The sequence below is a fragment of the Poecilia reticulata genome, chromosome 20 (assembly GCF_904066995.2).
Source record: "Poecilia reticulata chromosome 20, P_reticulata-male-v2, whole genome shotgun sequence".
NCBI classification, from domain to species: domain Eukaryota; kingdom Metazoa; phylum Chordata; class Actinopteri; order Cyprinodontiformes; family Poeciliidae; genus Poecilia; species Poecilia reticulata.
In genome coordinates this window covers 5,870,397-5,889,310 of record NC_088849.1, presented here as the reverse complement: position 1 = coordinate 5,889,310, position 18,914 = coordinate 5,870,397, and the positions used below count along the sequence as shown (strand labels likewise).

The following is an 18,914-nucleotide window of genomic DNA, read 5'->3' as shown; positions in this document are numbered from 1 at the left end:
CCTAACTTCTTACAAATACACAGCCTGTTTTTCTTTTTTGACTTTTTTCAGCAGCTTATGCATCATTTCTTAAAAGTTTGGCCCCAGGGGGATATCTCAAGGGATAGATAATAGAGCTGACCCAAAGCCAAATATTTGCTCGGGGAGGGACATAAGCAAGCTTTTTGCGTTATTATTGCAAGGAAAATATTGTCCTAAGGGCCTCTGTTATTCCTTCAAGCTAATTTAATCGGTGTGTAACCACATACGCACACAGTTCTGTGTGTATCCTCTTGTGTGTGTGTGTGTGTGTGTGTGTGTGTGTGTGTGTGTGTGTGTGTGTGTGTGCGTGCGTGTGGGTGTGTGTGTTTGGCGACCTGTGTGAGTAGGAGGGTTTGGCAAGGCCCAACGTGTCCTGCAGAGGAACTCACTGTGCGTCTGAGTGGATCAGGAAGAAGCAAGGCCACCCTTAAAACCTCTGTTAAAAAGTATTAGTCATTCTCATAGGAAAGTCCTTTGCAGCCAAATGTGGAGAGATTTTCAGGCTTCCCTGTCATAAGCTGCATTTCCATTGACCATATAATGGCACAGTTTGACATTTTGAAAATAAATTTCTTTAATAGAATCATGACAATTTCAAAATAACTCTCCTTTTTCAATAAAATATTTTGTAGCTAGGAGGAGATGATTTTTTTCAGTCGCATCGAATTTGGTTTATTTGGCAAAACTGCAATGGGAACACTTCTTTCACTCATGATCAACAACCGGATGTTGACACTGGTTGAAACCTCAAAGAAGAAAACAGGAAGTAGTTCAAAGTTGAAGGCGCAGCATGTTCTTTTAATGATACTGCAGTTGCGAAATTGTGTTTTTTCGATATCAGCAGAATATTGACAAAGTTTTCCATTTGCAATGGAAATGCAGGGTATTTTAAATGAAAATAATTAGCTCTTTTTGTTAGCCTTGTCGCTGTATCGATCATGTTCAGGATTTGACTTGGCCCTAAAATCTAGTTTTTCAAGACTATGTGCTGTAATGGTTGAGCTAAAATTCCCAGCACTAATCAGATCAAAACCTTGAATCCCTCACAAACCCCTACAACCTCACCCCACTCACCACCTTTGAATTTCTAATCTTGAAGGCAGCGTCAGGGTTTACGGTTGGCTAATGATTTCTGCTCTTCGTAGGAATGAGTTGCACTTGTGCCGAGCGGTCCGAGCTCCAGTCATCACAGGTGGTATTAGAAGAGTAGAAATTCTCATTTCTCTTTCATTAAGCATGTCAGCGGCGTTGCAACAAGCCGGGGCGCCCTCCCGGCATGTACAAATCATCTCGGTGCGCAGTCAGATGCATAGCAATCAATTCATTTTATATTTCATGATCATTCTCTGACTCCCGTCTCGGCCAGACGGTTTTATTATTCATGATGGGCAGCCTTTGAGTCCAAGGCCTTTTCCTTCACTCTGTCCATCCATTTTAATGCTGCCTCATTCTGATGCACAGAGAGGAGGAGGACAAGATGCTACACTCATGGGCGGTCTTCGTTGGCTAATTAGATTGGTGTAGTGTGGTTGAGTATTGAGTGCTGGGTTAGCCAGGTCATTAATCAGCCCCCGTTGGTGAACACACAGATGGACAGATGTCCTTTTTAAAGGAGAATCATGGCTTGAGGAGAGAAAGAAAGAACGGAAGCAGCTTTTTCTTTCTCTTGACGATCTGTCTTGTGACACAATTCAGCACCGCTCTTGCTACGATTTCTCCGATTGACTCTGGATATCCCTCTTCTATATTTCATCATCCGCTCCCATTCCTTTGCTTTTTTTTTCTTATAAACTTGAATTTTCCAGCTTCATCGCGCATATTAACTGCCTTTGTCTGACGCTCAATAGTTTAAGCAGTAGGAGTTCTCCGCCGGAGGTTTCAGGGGAAAAATACACAAAATTATACCTTCAGACGAGTCAATGAGCTGTCTCCTCGTCTACGGACTCGCTTGACTGGCATGGAAACACCTGCATCTGTGCAACACATTTGTCTCCGTAAGGGAAAGAACGAAATGTTTACAGACTGACGTAAGGGTTCCTCTGGAACTTTTTTTGAAGGAATCGCTGACATTGTGCAGAATGAGTTTGTCAAATGTGTTTGATGGGACGGGGGTGGGAGGAGCGAGATGTGATGGGTACCGAGAGCCGCAAGAGCAATGAGAACGAGCCAATAAGACAAACTGCGAGGCTGAGCCTCCGTCAGGCAGATGCCATTGATCGCACATGCTCACTGCATCAATAATTTAGACTGTTTTGGAGAGAGCCCAAGTGTCAATACCTGAAAGCCTGTATATCTTATCCCATAATGGTGATTTTGCTTCACTAGCTTCTTCTGTCTGCAACTGTATTTATATATTTACAAGTGGTCTGTCTGTCTGTCTGTCAGTGATTACTTGAAAGGTTTAATCATACAAAGACAACCCAGCTCATGTCTTGCGAGAGACTCTTATCTTTACTTCCTGACAGATAAAAGCACAAAAAGCAAAGAAACGTATCGTTGTTTGTTGTCACAAAATGTTCCCTTATCTTATCCGTTTGTGATGACCCCCCAAGGTAAAGTCAATCCCTCATGAAACATGTCAGTCTTAAACCTTGGACCTTTGGAAGGTGGGAGGGGTACGCCAGATTGTCTTGACTGTGTTTCCTCAAATCTATAAACCAAACATCTCTGGTTGACTGGCTAAGCAACCTTTAATGACACACTTCCTGACCAAAAACGCCACTCTAGTCCTCACGCCGAGGCCAACATCCGACGCTAAGCCAGCTCATCCTGTTTTCTTTCCATCTTAATGCGGTTTCCAATTACTTCAAATCGGCGAGGAAGAGCTCCGTCCCATTGCATTGTCTCCCTCTTTAAATCGGCACCTCGTTCCGATGTCTTACCAACCTGTCGAGTGACGAGTTCTCCGAGTGCTTTGAGTGCTCCGAGTACAGACCGGTAATTAACAGCAACTTCTCACGTGATGAAGTCTAGCAAAAGAGCATGAGGCTGGCATGCAGCTGCCAGTGAGATCATCATCATGCCATCCGAGTGGAAACAATGGCTGCTGTCTTTGCCGCGCCGCTTCTGGGCCCCTCGCTCTCAATGGGAAAATCAATGAGAGGATAGAGACCCGCAGTCGGCCGGTAATCGAAACATGAGTGGTCGCATGACGTAATGAAATGAGTGCTGCATAAGTACCTAGAGACAAAAAAATAAACTTAGCTCAGCCACAATCAGTGCCATTTTCAGTGTCTGCCTTACAGAGGAGGATGGGGTGTGGGGGAGCCTAAAGCCCTTTTAGTCGGTAGTCATCACCAAACGATCATGTGCAGCTGGGCATCCTGGGAAAGAATCCAGACATGACATACCTTCAGGTCGCTGTGTTTTCCGTCCCTATCAATGCCTGTTGTTTCATAATCCTGACTCAAAGCGTGAGTCACATGAGTGTGTTGTATGTGTGTGTGGAGGAGGGAGGCTCAGGAATGACCCTTAAGTTTAATTTCAAAGATGATTCACAAGTCAAGAAACCTCAAAGTCAGACTCCTTCCTTGCCCTGGCTTTGACTGAGACAAGCTGAAATCTTTAAAGGGGCAGTTTTATGTGTTTTCCAGGCACATAATGCTGTTTTATAGCACAATCCTTGAGTACCTTAAGTTGCTATAAAAGTGCTGTACATATACAGCACTCTGTCAGTATATATAAAATGCTGTATATATAAAGCATTTTTAAGTATTTTTAAGCATTTTTTTAAGTAATTGATATATATGTCAAATATTACTATATATTATTACTATATATTTGATATATATATGTATTTATATATCAAATATTACTTAAAAGAACTGTGACTTTGTAATTTAGCGCTATGAAATTGGGCCTCTGTCTTTTTAAAAACTCTTGCTCTTCCAGAAACTCTTCCAACAGGAAGTCATCAAAACATCGCTCCCCTATTAACTCCTTAATGTTTTTAACAGCATTGCAATATGAAGTAGCTTGTATAATTAGCTGAGTAGATGTGCAGTTCCACCCGGTGTTTGCTAATTGCTGCTGGCTAGTCTGAAGGAGCTGAGGGAGGGCTGCTCTGTGCGGCAGAAGCTTGGAAACTGCAACCGAGGAGAAGCTTCATCCTTGAAGGCGGAGCTTGGTCCCACCAGTCGTTTTGTGCAGCTGAATGGTTACCATAGGAGATTAAGGATTTCTCAAACATGCTTGAAAGAATCAAAGCAACACTCCAGGTCTTCTTTTAATCAGGGAAAAACATTATATCGTGGTGCAAAGCTCAAAAAGGTTGATTTTATATAACACTGCCCCTTTAATCAGGCACCTCTTCACAGCTGAAAAGAGAAAAACTGAAAACTTTTTACCTTATTATCACTGTCATCTGAACTATGCATCCCTTTTTGTCACCATAACAGATCGTCGGTGCATGAGAAGACATGCATAATTAAATGCCAGCAAAGAGGTGTGGGGAGCTAAAAATAAACTGTAATTCTGTCAGGTGAATAATGTGATAAATGGAATGTCGGCAGCGAAGCTCATAGGTCCTACAGCATCTAAGTAATATCATTTTCAAGAAAGAAGGATTAATTACACTTTCAGGAATTGGAGCCTAAGGCAAAATTATGCCCCCCATCCCCAACCTCCATTTCACTCTACTTTTTGCTTAGGCATCATGCCTGTGGGACATAAATGTTGTCATCTGTGCTTCCCCACCAGGGTCCTCCAGGAATCTTAGGGAACTTCCATGTGTAGTGTAGAGATTTGTGATTGTCTTGACTGCGGTGCTAATAACACCCCCAGTCAAAGGGTGGCGCCAAATACACGGCACTTACAGAAAACAGCAATATAATTCCAGGAGCAGAGGAAGAAAAACAGCAATAATGTGTGTTTTTTTTATTTTTTTTTTATGAAGCGTATTGTAGAGAGATGATCAAAAAGGCATAAATTACAGAGTGAGAAAGCAATATTTTCTTTTTCAGTTGGTTTCTTCTTTTATGAGTAGAGAGTTCACAAACCAGTGCATTAGTGCCCCCTGTGGGGCTGTAGCAAAACATGTGTACCTCTGAGGGAATCGCTGCAGTTTAACTGAGACGAATATAGTGCGAATATGGCTGCCTGTGAGGTCCAAACCACACACAGATGCTGATGTAAAGAATTACATAAGACCCTTAAAGCGTCTCTTCAGCCACACTGGGGAAATTAGTGAGCGAATTGGGACAGGCCGTCTTAGCATCCCGCCTCTGGTGAGGAAAGCACATCACTTCAGCCAGTTGTCGTGCATACCCCCAACTCATAGCCAGTCATCCGTTTTATCATTAGCATACGGAGGAAAAGAGGAAACAGGTGATTTGAGTCTCTGCATCCACTTGGTGACTAACAGCGCCATCATTGGGAATCCATAAAACATTTCCAGAGGTTTCCTGGTGGATTGAGGCCTGCCAGCTGCTGCTCTTTGAATTCAGAACACACAGAGGAGCACTCTGTTCTTTCCCATTTTCACTCTATTTTTTATTTTTTTTTGTCGTTCTTGGTAAGGGAAGATGAATAAACTCATTCCGTAAAGGCCTCGGTTATTCAATAGGCAGAAGCCCACACACACACACACACACGCACACACACGCACACACGCGCGCGCACACACACACACACACACACACACACACACACACGCACGCAGTCACAGACACACAAAACACAAAATGCAGTAATCGGAAGCCCCCCTCGGTTGGGGAAGTAGAGAAATGGATTTAAAGAATTGCATTTATTTCATCTTGCAGAGAACTGTTTACTGCATCCAACTCAATTATAAGCCGATCAGGCAGGGACAGATAGTGTTCAGAGGCCTTTTCTGAAGCTCTGCCTCGAACCTCTCACCATGTTGTTGTTTTTCTCAGCCACCCTGACGAGGCTTTAGTCTGTCATGCAACTTTGAGTCATATAGTTCAAACTCTGTGACAATACCCTGAGTAATACCTCGACCCAGTGATTACACTTTGCCTTTAAGGGTGTAATTGGAAAATTATCTCGAACTAAACTATATCTATACAAACACGCATAAATACTTAAATACCATGTATCTCTGTTATTCCTATCATTTACTTTCCTGCGCTCATGCTCAATGTGTTTACCTCCGTTTAAATGCTGAGAGTTAATTTGCGCATGCAAGACCTACTGACAGGTCTAACAGTGTTGCAAGTCTGAGCATGACTTGATTCTCTTTTTGCCTTTTTGGTCTCATCAGCGTGTGTAAAGCCACTGGAGACTGCACACAGCGGCTGTCGGGACACGAGTTATTATTTTTGACTCAGCAAAAGGGTGAAAATAAACACAAAAATGGGCTCATAAATACTTATTTTTACAACAAGTTATTGGGGACATTATAGATACAAGAAAAAAAAGACAGGGCAAGTTTATGGCCAAAAATCTTTGAGACTTTTTTTTAATTTTTTTTAGAAAAAACAAGGACATTTTGGAGTTTAAAAAGTCAAAAAAATGGTGAGGAAAAAAGCAGAGAAATTTTGAGATTGATTTCAAAAAATGCATTGAAAAAACAACAAAACTTTCCGAGTTTGAAAAATGAAGAAAATTGTGAGAAAATTCCCAGAAAATGGGAGATACATTTCATAAATTTTGCTGCAAACAACTCAGAAATTTTAAGATTAGTTTCAGCAATTTTCTATAAAAAATAAGGAATTTTTCTTTTGTTTCAAAAGTTAAAGTTTGACTTTAGGAACTTTTCTGGTCTTGAAAAGTTTAAAATTTTCAACTTTTTTTCTAGCAATTTTTCAACCTTTCAAACACAGAAATGTCCTTGTTTTTTCTAGAAAATTTCTTAGACTATTCTCAAAACTTCTGAGTTTTGTGGTGGAAATTTACTCCCTTTTTTATTTATTTTTTATTTTCCATCTACAAAGGCCCTAATATGCCAGTGTATATTTTAGACAATGTTGAAGCAGAAAGAAAGTTCCTGGAGGACAATTACGCGCTGTAGTCTGGCTCTGATATTGAGCTGCCTGAAAAGATTGGGCTGATTTCTTTACCCTGGCTCTCATTTTTTTATGAGTCAGACTGTGTGGTCCTCGCCGAACCTCTGTGCTCCTGCATGCCCAGAATGTGTGGTGTCATTTGTTTAGACGGGCTCGAGTCCAAGCACTTATCTGGAAATATAACCAAATGTTAAACGTGGAGGAGATAGATGCTTGGTTCTGTTGAGTCAGCAGAGTCTCAGACTGCAGCGATGGTAGATCAGGAGTCATAATTCATGTCTCCCTCCGAGTGATTACATCAGCCATCAAACACGATTCAGCCTTTCAGTTCTCGATGACAAATAGGTTTATATCTGAGGAGGATTTATTTACCCCAAGATCCTCACTGGGTTTTCGTACAATTTCTAAATGTTATTGGTTTATATTTATAGGTCAGTAAGTGCTGTTCTTGGCGTTGGGTTAAAAGGAGTCCCAGTTGTAATCATTATCTGGGCCTGTTTGTTTTTACAGAGGCCTCTGCGGTTTATGGAAGATTTTGTTCCACTTCTAAGCACCCTGACAGCCTGCCTTCCTCCCTGACCTGAGAAACCTCAGTCTGTTAGCGCAACCTCGCCAGCGTTCCCTCTGTTTCTAACAAGCAGCCATTAATAAATCATGCTTTGCTCATTACCTGGGCCCTGTTATCCTCCCCTGTCTGTGGAATTGATCTAGTCTGTGCACTTCTTTGCTGGAGACCCCATGCTTCTGTCCTTCACATCTTGCAAGGCTTCGCCGTCGGTGGCAAAACTTCCCCTCCCCGAGTTTCCCCTCTGCATTCCGCTATCTCCGCTTTCCTGTTCCCTTCCACCATGCTTTGTTTCATCTCATTCTCCACATTGCATCCTGTGACAGCTTACCTCTATGAGCCTTTTTTATTTTTTTTCTTGACTCACATTGCAAGAAATTTCAAATTTGGTGCCCAAGACATTCACAAATTTGCAAGGAATGACTTTTTTGGCAAGTTTCAGTACCATTAAACATTCCTCAGACAGTAAAAGAACCCATCCTCTCTTAACTTTAACATTCTGAAATCTACAAACCCCTGTTAAAATGTTAATGACTAGGATAAGAAAGAAAAAAATTGAGCCATATAAAAATGTGACATTTATTTCCCTTTTCCCCTGAGCAGTAAAGCATGGAGTGGTGCGGTTCGGTTCGCTCTTTTGTCTGTTCCCATAACAACAGCGGCCCCATACAACCGACCCGTAACGCAGCATTCCTGGACGCGCTTAGTGAAGTTGTAGGCTCATAAGACAATGGTACGGCATGATTAGGGCAGAGCTACTGGCGCCACACACCACAGTCCATTGACTGGAGGACAAAGAAACATCACTAACTGCGTCTCCATTACAAATGCTTACAAAAATGTGTAGATAGATTTGCAGATTGCAGTGATTCTATTAAATAAGAAACACTAAGTAAGATTGTTCATGCGATAAGTTGTTAAAAACCATGCTGTGTCATGATCCTCCTAACACTTCATGTCGTCTTGTTTGTCATTTCCGCCAGTAGTAACATCCGGTTGTTGATCACATGACTTGTCTGATGCGGAAAAAGAGACTCCTCCTAGCCCAATGTTTTGTTTTTTTTATTAGAAAACCGGTTTATTTATTTTTTTCTTGAATTCTTGAAATATGTTTAGTGAATGTATTTTTGTAAATATAATTTGCTCAATTATAAGGTCAGTGGAAAGCAGCAGGTGCATGTCGTCGAGCTAGTCTGACGCAACGTTAGGCATTTGGGTTCAACTCCGCCTGTTCAGTTGGATATGTCTGACAATAAAATAAAGTACCAAACCGCACCAACTTGTGTTGCACCACAAGCGAGGCTTTAGTGAGCACAACTTAACTGAAAAACAAACAAGTCTGCAGACAGATTAGAAAGGACTGAAATGATCTCATTGTGCAAAGGTATCAGTAAAGAGAAGGGTGCAAAAAGTTCTTGAGCAGTATTTAAATACCATGATGCAGTGGCAACGAGCCAGATAACTTTCCAGGAGACCAATACCAAAACTGGAAAAGCTACAGAAACTTGCTAAAAGGATTGATTGTGTTCTATATGGGACAATAGTCCATTTTTCAGAGCAAATGTCAATTGTTGGAACGGTCTACACAGGAAATATGTTTGCTTAGATGCTTAGTGCTGTGAATAAGAAAAGTCCCCAGTCTTTGGACGTGGAGAACTTCAGCAAGACAAACCAGGCTATTATTCTCAAAATGTGGAATGCTTATGGACTCCTGTCAAAGAATACTGCTGAAATGTGAAAACATATCAAAAGTTGCTTCCACAAGGTGTTAGTGTAAGGTTGTGCACACCTACTTTATATATGTTTTCTCCTTTGACTGGAGTTATTTGTTATTTAGTTGAATTGTACAAGACATGTGTCAGATTTTGAGAGCCATGTTGTTGTCGGACGTCACTGGAAAACTGATATCATAGGTTAAGTTTTGTTCAAGTTGGACAGCGATAGACAGATACATCACCCAATTACTTGCCAGCCCAGCATCTAAACAGTTTCAAGAGCCACTGATCTTTTTACAAAACACTTTAAGCTGCGACTGAGACCCCATTTCATTGTCCCCTGGTGTTTTCTGAAAGGACAAAGGGCGGCACGGAGAGGCAAGTCAATCTTACTGCTGTGTCTCTGAGCTGCCAAGAAAGGTAGTTCCAGCTTCGCATCTGTCATCATATGTAAGGATTAGCTGGCTTTCTGGCTTCTCCAGGGAGTGATGAAGCAGTGAGATGTCTGTCCAACCAGCTGGTCAATGGATTTGAGGCAGAAACACACTGGGTTGATAGCTGTTTACTCACATTTGATGGGTTGTGGTGAATTGTGCTCAATCAGAACAAGATCATTGGAATTCAGTCATGGGTAGCTCCTTAAATGCCAGTGGAACAAAACCAGGAAGGGACTGACATTGCTAGCCTGGCCATTGCCTTCCTGTGCAATTGCGTTTGATTCTAATTTCTCTTCACAGCTCATTCTGGGCTTTCTCCCACTGACCGGTTTATTTATTTTTTCTTGAAATTGCCGTGTTTCCACTTAGTGAATTTATTTTTGTAAATATAATTTGCGCAATTATATGGTCAGTGGAAAGCAGCAGGTGCATGTCGTCGAGCTAGTCTGACTCCAGTGGAATTTGTATTGGGCCAATCAGCTAACAGAAGAAGTTGTGAACGATGACATCATTTTTTTGCACTGTTTTAAAATTGTAGTCTGCCTGTAGTTTTAGCAATAGCAGTGGAGCTAAATATTAAATTGGCATTAACAACTGCCTTGTTCGAATTGGCACTTCTCTCTCCATAGGATGGTTGTTTAGAGCACAGGCAATTTATGGTAAGCGTCAAAGTGGTGCATTACAAATTTTACTGACAAACGTTAGAGATTGGGCAAGCAAAGCATAGAACAAGTGTCTGGTTTTTACCAGACTACTAATGTGCCAGTAATGACCTTAACCGACTGGGATGGGAAATGTCCAACATACATTTATGTATTCTGTTCAATTCTATTCAAAAATACTTTATCCCAAAGGGAAAATAAATGTTGCCGTAACTCATTTCATGGAAGTATTTTCAAAGAAGTGTCTCAAGAAGACACTGAAGACACTGCTGATGTCATGCATGACTGTCATCACATGTTAATAGCTCATCCGCACAGTAGACGACATTTCACAGTAAGAAGTTCTCGATGACAAGACTGCTGATCCACCTCACTGGCTTTTGCCGCTCCTTTTTAAAGCTTCAGTGAGAAAGGCCGGCAGAGAAAGACGTAGGAGTCGGGGATCTGATTCCTCCCCATTTTGATTGACTATTATCAATCAATCAGAATCGTCAATGAGGTTCCTGACCATCCAGGAGCGACTGAAACAGGAGTTTATGTTTGTAACACTTTGACACAACTGTTTCATGAAAGTCTAATGTCTTACTTTGTGCTGGTGCATGGCAGAATGCCTAAAACGAAGTGTTAATCATATAAATACAGATGTAAAAACCAAATGATGGGGGGGGATTGACTGAAGTCGCGTATTAGGACAGCGCTCCTTAATTAAGTAATTTGTTGAAAAGTAAATGGCTTGAAATGCAAGCACCAAGTGTTCCCAATTACTACCCACTCATTTCAGTCTCTTCCTAATGACTCAGTTTCACAGAAGGTATTCCAAGCCTCTGTTCTGCTGTTCCACTTAGTTTTTTAAAACATTTTTCTTAAATTATCATTTATTTAAGCCCAAAGCTTTGCATAAGCTGGCTCATTGTGCTTTTGCCCCTCGGTCCAAACAGAAAATAAGTCAGGAGAGCTATCTGGATGTAGATAATGGAGACCTTTCACTGCTGAACCCGCGGTCCAAACCTCGCTGCCATCCACTGCTTTTTCCATCAAGCTCTGCCACAAACAGCCATTTACCCCACAGAGAAGAATTCAGCCCCTGCGTCATTAAACCGTTTCAGGCCGACAGGATTTGATTTTACTTCTATTTGTGGATCCAAAAAAAAAAAAAGTGGGGTTTAACTGTGAAAGTCCCCTAAGCCAATTGACAGGAACAACAGTATTCTGTCTGTATATGACTGATTTTTTTGTGTGAACCTGTGTGTGTGTGTGTGTGTGTTCGGCTCCATCCATCCAAATCGTTGGAATGAGACAGAGAGAACGGGTACGGTGGAATCTCATTTATTGCTCCCATCTGTTTATGTCTTTTTACCGCTGGAAGAAACCTAAAGGGGGCCGGAGTGACCAGCGTTCTGTGGCAGGGCCTGTGTTCCTTTCCAGCTCTCTTAGCTTGGAATCATTAAGTGCGGTGGATTGCTGTATATGGGCCTGGCAGACAGGGGTGTGGGGGGGCCTTGGAGCTGACTCTTGACTTTATGACTTTAACATGTTGGATCCCTGTTAAGATGCATGGCGGCAGATAACCCTGGCTTTAATTACCCAAAGTATGCTCGCACAATCCGTGTCTGTTTGCTATACGCTTCTCGCGCCGAGGATTTTGGAAGCTGTCTCCCTTCCTCAGGTGCAAACACAGGGGATCTCCTCTGAGTCGATTCAGTAATCCGCCGGTCTCCATCCATCAGGGCCCGTTCCCGTCTCACGTCAACATCAAAGGGCCTCTCTCGTCTCTCGCCGTGATCTTGGAAACCCGTCTCCTCCGACACCCTGGCTTCCTGCACCGCTCCTGCGTTACAGTGGCGCCGGCACGCAACACCATTACTCCTCATTAATGTCAGCTCAGCCTGTCAGAGGTGCTGCTAACGCTTGTTAAAACTAGTTGCGCTGCTTTTTCCTCAGAGGGGTTGGGATTCTTTGAAAGTTTCTCAGCTTCGCTCAAACTTTTTTTTTTTTTTGTGCGTCTTTGTTGGGGGTTGAGTTGCGTTGGGTGTAGTAGCCTGTAAAAGCTGTCTGTACTCTGTGAACCTGTTCACATTTTGTCACACTACGACCACACATTTCAATGTACTTTTATTGGGATTTTATTCAATCAACTAATGAAACGTTAATGTGCGGTGGAAGGAAATGATACACGGTTTTAAACAGGCAGCATTATATGTTTTCCAGGCACATTGTGCCATTTGAAAACACAATCAAATAACTGTGTTACCTTCAGTTGTTATGAAAATACCATATTTACCAACTATCAAATAGGCGTTGTAATTTGACCCCTTGACATTGGGCCTCTGTCTCTTTAAGTAACTCCTGCACATTCTGAAACTCTGCCTTCAGGAAGGCAGCATGGCTCCTCTATTAACGCTTTAACAAACTTTTTACCTGCGTTTCACTAATAAGTAGCTCTTATAGGTGATTTCTAATTGGAGAGTCTGCGTCTCGAAGGCAGAGCTAGGTCCAACCAGGTATTTTGCACAGCTGAATGGTTGCCATGGAGATTAAAGGATTTCTCGAACATCTGTGGAAGAATCATGGCAACACTCCATGTTTTTGATAAGGGAATAACATTATAAGTTGTAAATGTAAAAAAAAAGAAGATTTTATATAATACTGCCCCTTTAAATTTTTTGTTTTACAAAAGTGTGGTTTTCATCAAAACCTGCAATTACAGCTCCAAGTCTATGTGGGTTTTCTTTGTACATATAAACACATTTGCTCATTTGTTCAAGGCTTGTTTTGCTCGTTCTTCATCAAGCTTAAACCAGATGCAGAACAACTGTTAACATCAGTTTACAAGTCCTCTTTTAGTCAGGTTTTTAGGCCTGAATTTTTGGTCAATTTAACATAACCAACTAAATACCAAGTGTATGCCGCAACCTTGAACCAAGCGCCTTTCCGTGGCCAGATAAGCATTGCATTGCGGGTTACTGCAGAATAAACAAACACATAATCAAACTCTCATCTCATTCTCATTCAATCTCATCTTTTTCAGAAAGCGCTACTTTCAAGATGTCTTCTCAAAACCCATTCAGTATACTTCTCAGATCATTTTACCCAAAATAATAACCCAAAAAAATACTAATATTATAAAAACAACACCATTTACTTCACAATCATGCTCTACTTTCTTTTGGTTTATCACATAAAATACATTTAAGATCCAGTGCGCAGCATGATGAAATAATAAGAAGTTCACTTTTAAGAGCACTGTTTGTTTCTCAGCTGAGGTATTATTCAGACCTCTAGTCCCACTCGTGATAGACAGCATCATTTACATAATCAGAAGCCAATTTGAATCCCGTTGCTGCCACATAAACAGATGCCAGCAGAACTTAAAGTGGTGTCTGCGCTCATTCTTTCCTGGCAGCTGTGGTCACCCTTGTGAACAGGCTCGGTGTGCGGATCTTTGGAAATAAACAAGCTCAAATGAACGAAATCCACGTACGCATAAATCAAACAAAAAACACGGCATAGCTATAGAGTCATGGTCCCATCTGACCCCACTGCATGTGGCTTTTTCTATGTGAAAATGTATCAACTGTCCGGTAAGGTACCGCAGTCTGTAAATGCACCATCCCTCCCCCTCCTGCGCATTTTAAATGCACAGTGTTTTATATTCACTCTGTATCCTTCTTTCCTCCTGGCCGATTTTGATAATGTGATTCCAGACGTTTTTCTACTCCCATCCAGCAGCCTCTTGTCTCCCATCTCAGGAAATTAAGTTGTCATCCCGTGTCTTTTTCATTAATGCGCCTATCGTTTCATTGCTGTTTATTAAATTCCTGCTGGAAGTTGATGAGACTGTGGCCAGAGGTGATTCTCTCGTTTTACCTTCCCCTACTTGCTTGTGTTTTATTAATACCAACTGTGGATTATAAGCCTCTCTTAAAAGATTGCTCCTGATTTGAGCAGAGCGTTGCATGTTACCTATGTTGTAAATACCCAAACTTATAATTGTATCTCCATCCCCTCTGCAGGTGGACCTCGGCTTTTTGCGCTTCATCTCTGCCATCGGGACACAGGGTGCCATTTCCCAGGAGACTCACAAGATATACTTTGTCAAGTCCTACAAAGTAGATGTCAGCTCCAACGGAGAGGACTGGATCACCTTGAAAGAAGGCTCCAAACAGAAGGTACGACTCAAATATCTGCTTCAGACCACAAATCATATGTGGGAACGGTTTTTAAAGAACGACGATGGGAATTTTCTGGCCAATTTCCAATCGCTTATTTACGGCTTCACCACCTCGCATTAGCCAGTTAGCATTGTTAGCTTGGCTGACATAAGAGAAACACCCATCTGTGTGCGCAGAAAAAAGAGAATGGCGCTCCAACTTAACAAAAAATTGAGTTGTTAATTAGATTTGTCAAACTTAATTTATTTGAGTTGGTTTATCATGGTAACTTAATAGATGTAATATTAGGCTGAATGAATCAAACTAACACATCTCTGCATGTTTTAGTAAATAGTTTAATGAAACTTTTTGTGCTTCCTTTGACTTGAACTGAAACATTTCAGTGACTAAAGATAAACTTTGTACACCTGAACTCATTATTGTTGCTGTAAGAGGAACAACAAATATTTCAAATTTGAATTTGAAAAAAGATTTGATACTAATATCGACGTGTTTACTTATTGAATAGATAACGATGAGTTAAAAATGACTGAGATCAGTCAGTACAGATGGTGATGTATCCCTAAAAAAATATACAAAACTGTAAAACCTTTTTTTTTATATTGACTTCCATAAGTATTTTTGTTTTTAGATAATTGATTTTGGCACATGACTTCAATTGATATCTGCCTGAAGGAAAGCAGAGATGTCAGTTGTGGTGACAAATAGGTGGGAAAGTTGAATGAAAGAATAGATTGTCATGTCTGAGCAGCTGGTAGAGGAGGACCTCGAAGACTAAAGAGAAAAAAAAAAGGAAGGAAGGAAGTAAAACAAGTGACATGCTTGACCGGAGTGTGACTGGCTCTAACCATTGATCGCTGATCGGACTCGTCAAAAGGCTCCGCTTTGTCCATCTGGTACCCAAGGCAGCTTCAGCTGCGGGTGTCCGGAGGGGCCAAAGATGCATTTGAACCCTTCACCGTTCCCTCATTTGTGTGGCAAAACCCATAAGGCGTTTTTCAAAATAAAGCAAAAAACAATAAGTACAAATAAAATTCCCAGCCTCAACAGACCATCCGAACAATCATCCCCCCCCCACCCCTCCCCCAAACTTGATTCTTTTACGGCCTCTCTCCAGAGTACACTGTTCCCTTTGTAAAGTGGCAGCTTAAAGGTGCCGCCTAAAGCTTGCAGTGTGTTTTTCCGGCCTCTAAAGTGCTTTTGTGTGGAAGGGTACCATTTGCTACATGCTGAGCCTGCAGTTTGGCGTCTTAGCGCAGCTCAGGAAAAAGAAAAAAGCCACAATACAGTTAGCGAGCGGAGAGGAGACGCTGCACAGCATTTAAGGAAGTGGCCGACTTTAGAAGGGTCCCTCAGCGATGTAGACGATGGGTATGCCGGCTGAGGGACTTGGTAGCAGGCCGCCTGGTCTAATGGATCAGCCCCATCATCTTAGATTAGCTAAACTACCATCTTTCCATCTGTGCATCCCATTCTGCTCAGCTGGAATCCTTTCCGCCTCGTAACTCCTCAGTCAGGGAGGTCAGGAGGCCGCGCGGTTACTTTTGAGATTCAATTACTCAGAATGAACTGTGACGGACCGCAGGCGGTCATTCAGCTGGGTGGCCAGCCTCGTCGTGTAGCGCTAGTAAACAGTCATCTGACCCCAGGGGAGAACACCGGCATCTCTGACCTTTCGACAAGACAGGCGCAGTAAAAAACCCACACCCGATCTGGGAGTGGAGGACAGTGAAAGGGCACCCTGAGCCAATCGGATCTGATCACTGTTACACATCCAGCCTCAGGTTTCACAGCATTTCCCCCTGCTTCCACTGTGACATGTGAAGCAAGGGCGTCTCCCATCCCCTTGACATTTCAGTAACTTCTGACACTCTATTCAGGAAACGTTAATACAATTTTGAGATTCATGTGAAACATCTTGAACGTACAGCTGTTCTTTGACACTGGCTGTGTTTCCACCGCAAATGTATGAAAATCTTTGTTGAAATTCCACTATTGTTGATAAAACACAATTTTGCAATTGCTGTGTTTCCATTAAATAAAAAATTAGCACTCATCATCTATCAGTCATCAGAGGAAACATTGGAGTGACAAGCCTCACCTACTTGGGAGCGGCTACATATACGGTGCTTTGGGGAAATTGTAGTGCGCAATTTTACAGAAGAGCTGTGGATTCAACACGTCGGATTGACACACAACGTTTTATGAACTGTGTGATGCTGTGAGAGCTCTGGTGGAGCCAGCTGCATGTTGTCTGAAAAAAAAAACTAAAACAAACCATCATACTCTTACCACTTCCTGTCGCCTTCTTCTGCGTTTCCACTAGTAGCAACATCTGGCACTTGATCACATGACTCGTGTGATGTGAAAAGTGCTTCCACTGCAGTATTGCCAAGTACTATTTCAATATGGCTGGTAAACCACCTCATCCTAGCACAAAAATGCCATGTTTTTTCTGAAAATGGCATGTTTCCATTCAATTCAATTTGTGCAATTTTATTGTTAAAGGAAACGCAGCTAATATGAACTCTTGTTTCCCTCTCTGTGTCTCCTTCCCTGTATTCTGTCAATAATCAGTTGGTCTCCCGCCTTTCTTTCACAGATTTTCCAGGGCAACACCAACCCAACGGACGTCACCAAGACCAAGCTGCCCAAACCCACTCTGACACGATTCCTCCGCATCCGTCCAGTTACCTGGGAAACGGGCATAGCACTGCGCTTCGAGGTCTACGGCTGCAAGATATCAGGTTGGCTACAGCTGATGCTTGTCTGCATTACCCATGATTCACCTTTCCATCCCTGAAAATACAAAACTCGTTTTTAGCCGCAGTGACTACAGAACTCCAAATTCACTCTGCTGCCTCAGTTAGCTGTCTGGTTTTAATCCCAGTCCAGGCCCCAGCTGCATAATACCAAATAGTGGCAAAGGAATGGGAATTATCTATTAACATGACTTCGTGTTTAGATGAATCTCATTCAGTATAAATAGAGTAAACAGCTGGCATGCATCTGCTGATGGAGCTGGGTGGGCTCTTGCTGATCTGCGCTCAGCCTTCTCTTTAGCCTCAGCTTTTTTCTCTCTCTCTTTCTTTTTGCTTTATGTAACTTTGATTTTAGCAACAGTTTTCTTCCCCTTGCCCTTTTGTTGATGTTTTAAATTAGTGTGTGTATGCCGGTGGCTCCAGTTAGTGTGGCTTTATCACATTTATCTTTGTCTCTGTGGGATACAAACATGTGTATTCAATTTGGATTCCTGCTTGACTAAATTAAGGGCAGAAAAGAGTTAGTCTTTTTTTTCTGTCAACATCTTGAATGGGTCTGGGTCAGAAGGAGGTTCTCACAGTATTTATGCAGAATGTGTATCATGATTACATTTTTTTTAAATCAAAAATGTATCAATTGCTTCTGATCTTGCTAGAATAACAGAAGAATGTGATTATTATCGTTATGACGATGTTATCCGCAACAGTTAACAGATATTTGAAATTTGATACATAAAGAAACAAATGTAGGTGGAAGATTATAGATATTGGCGTTGAGCTTTTTATGGAGTGTCACAAAAAACCCAAATCAACCTTCAGCTGGCAGCTTAACAGACACCGTTCATAGTTTAGTGAGTGTTTATTGACAACAGTGTGACTTTAATTAGTGTGAAGCTCCATGGCTTTAGCAGGACTTTAAACCTTGGGCTTACAGAGGCAATAGCCCAGGGGCCAAAGTTCTGGGGGCGACTTATTTCTTTATTTTTTTTATTTTTTATCAAGTGAGGTGTTGTATGTGTTAGATTTCAGTGTAAGCAACTTTTGTGTTACAATTTTTAAATTATGATGTCGCAAACACACTCATCTGGATCCTAGCCCCACATTAGACGTAGAAACACCTGCAGGCATATCGAGCTACTGGGATGTTTAACATCTTAGGTAATTTACCTCTGGGATAAAGACGTTCCTAGAAATAATCAAAGGGGAAAATTTAAGGAAAACTGCAATGACTGTAAAAAATTAACTCCTCAAATTCTTAAAATCATTTAACCTGATACGTATCCAGCTGTAAACCAATAGTAAGTACTAAATTGTCACCTCCAAAAGTGACTTTGACAAGAAAAAAAAAGAAACTTTTGCCAAAAAATGATTTATTAATTAAAGAAATGTGGGAGGGTTAAGGACCAAATGTGACTTCAAGTCAAAAAAACAATATCATCCTTTAACTGTATCTGTTCATGTTTATATTGGTGTTCACGATTAGAAATATTCAAAAACAACCAAATTTATTTTTCTTAGTGTTTTCACCCCTAATAGTCCAGTGACTCAGTTCTATTGGGGACCAAAATTGCAACATTTGTTACATTTTCAGCTGATGCGGTTCACTTTCACT

At 41.5% G+C, this 18,914-nt stretch overlaps 1 protein-coding gene across 3 annotated transcripts in view; it reads left to right on the top strand.

Moving 5' to 3' along the window:
* The window catches only part of nrp1a (neuropilin 1a), a 79,889-nt gene that overhangs the window by 42,730 nt on the left and 18,245 nt on the right, over window positions 1-18,914 (top strand). For all 3 annotated transcript variants that reach the window (XM_081601327.1, XM_081601328.1, XM_081601329.1), the window contains 2 exons: window positions 14,382-14,537; window positions 17,143-17,287. In XM_081601327.1, the coding sequence (XP_081457453.1) occupies window positions 14,382-14,537; window positions 17,143-17,287 (301 nt within the window). The remainder of the gene's footprint in view (window positions 1-14,381; window positions 14,538-17,142; window positions 17,288-18,914) is intronic.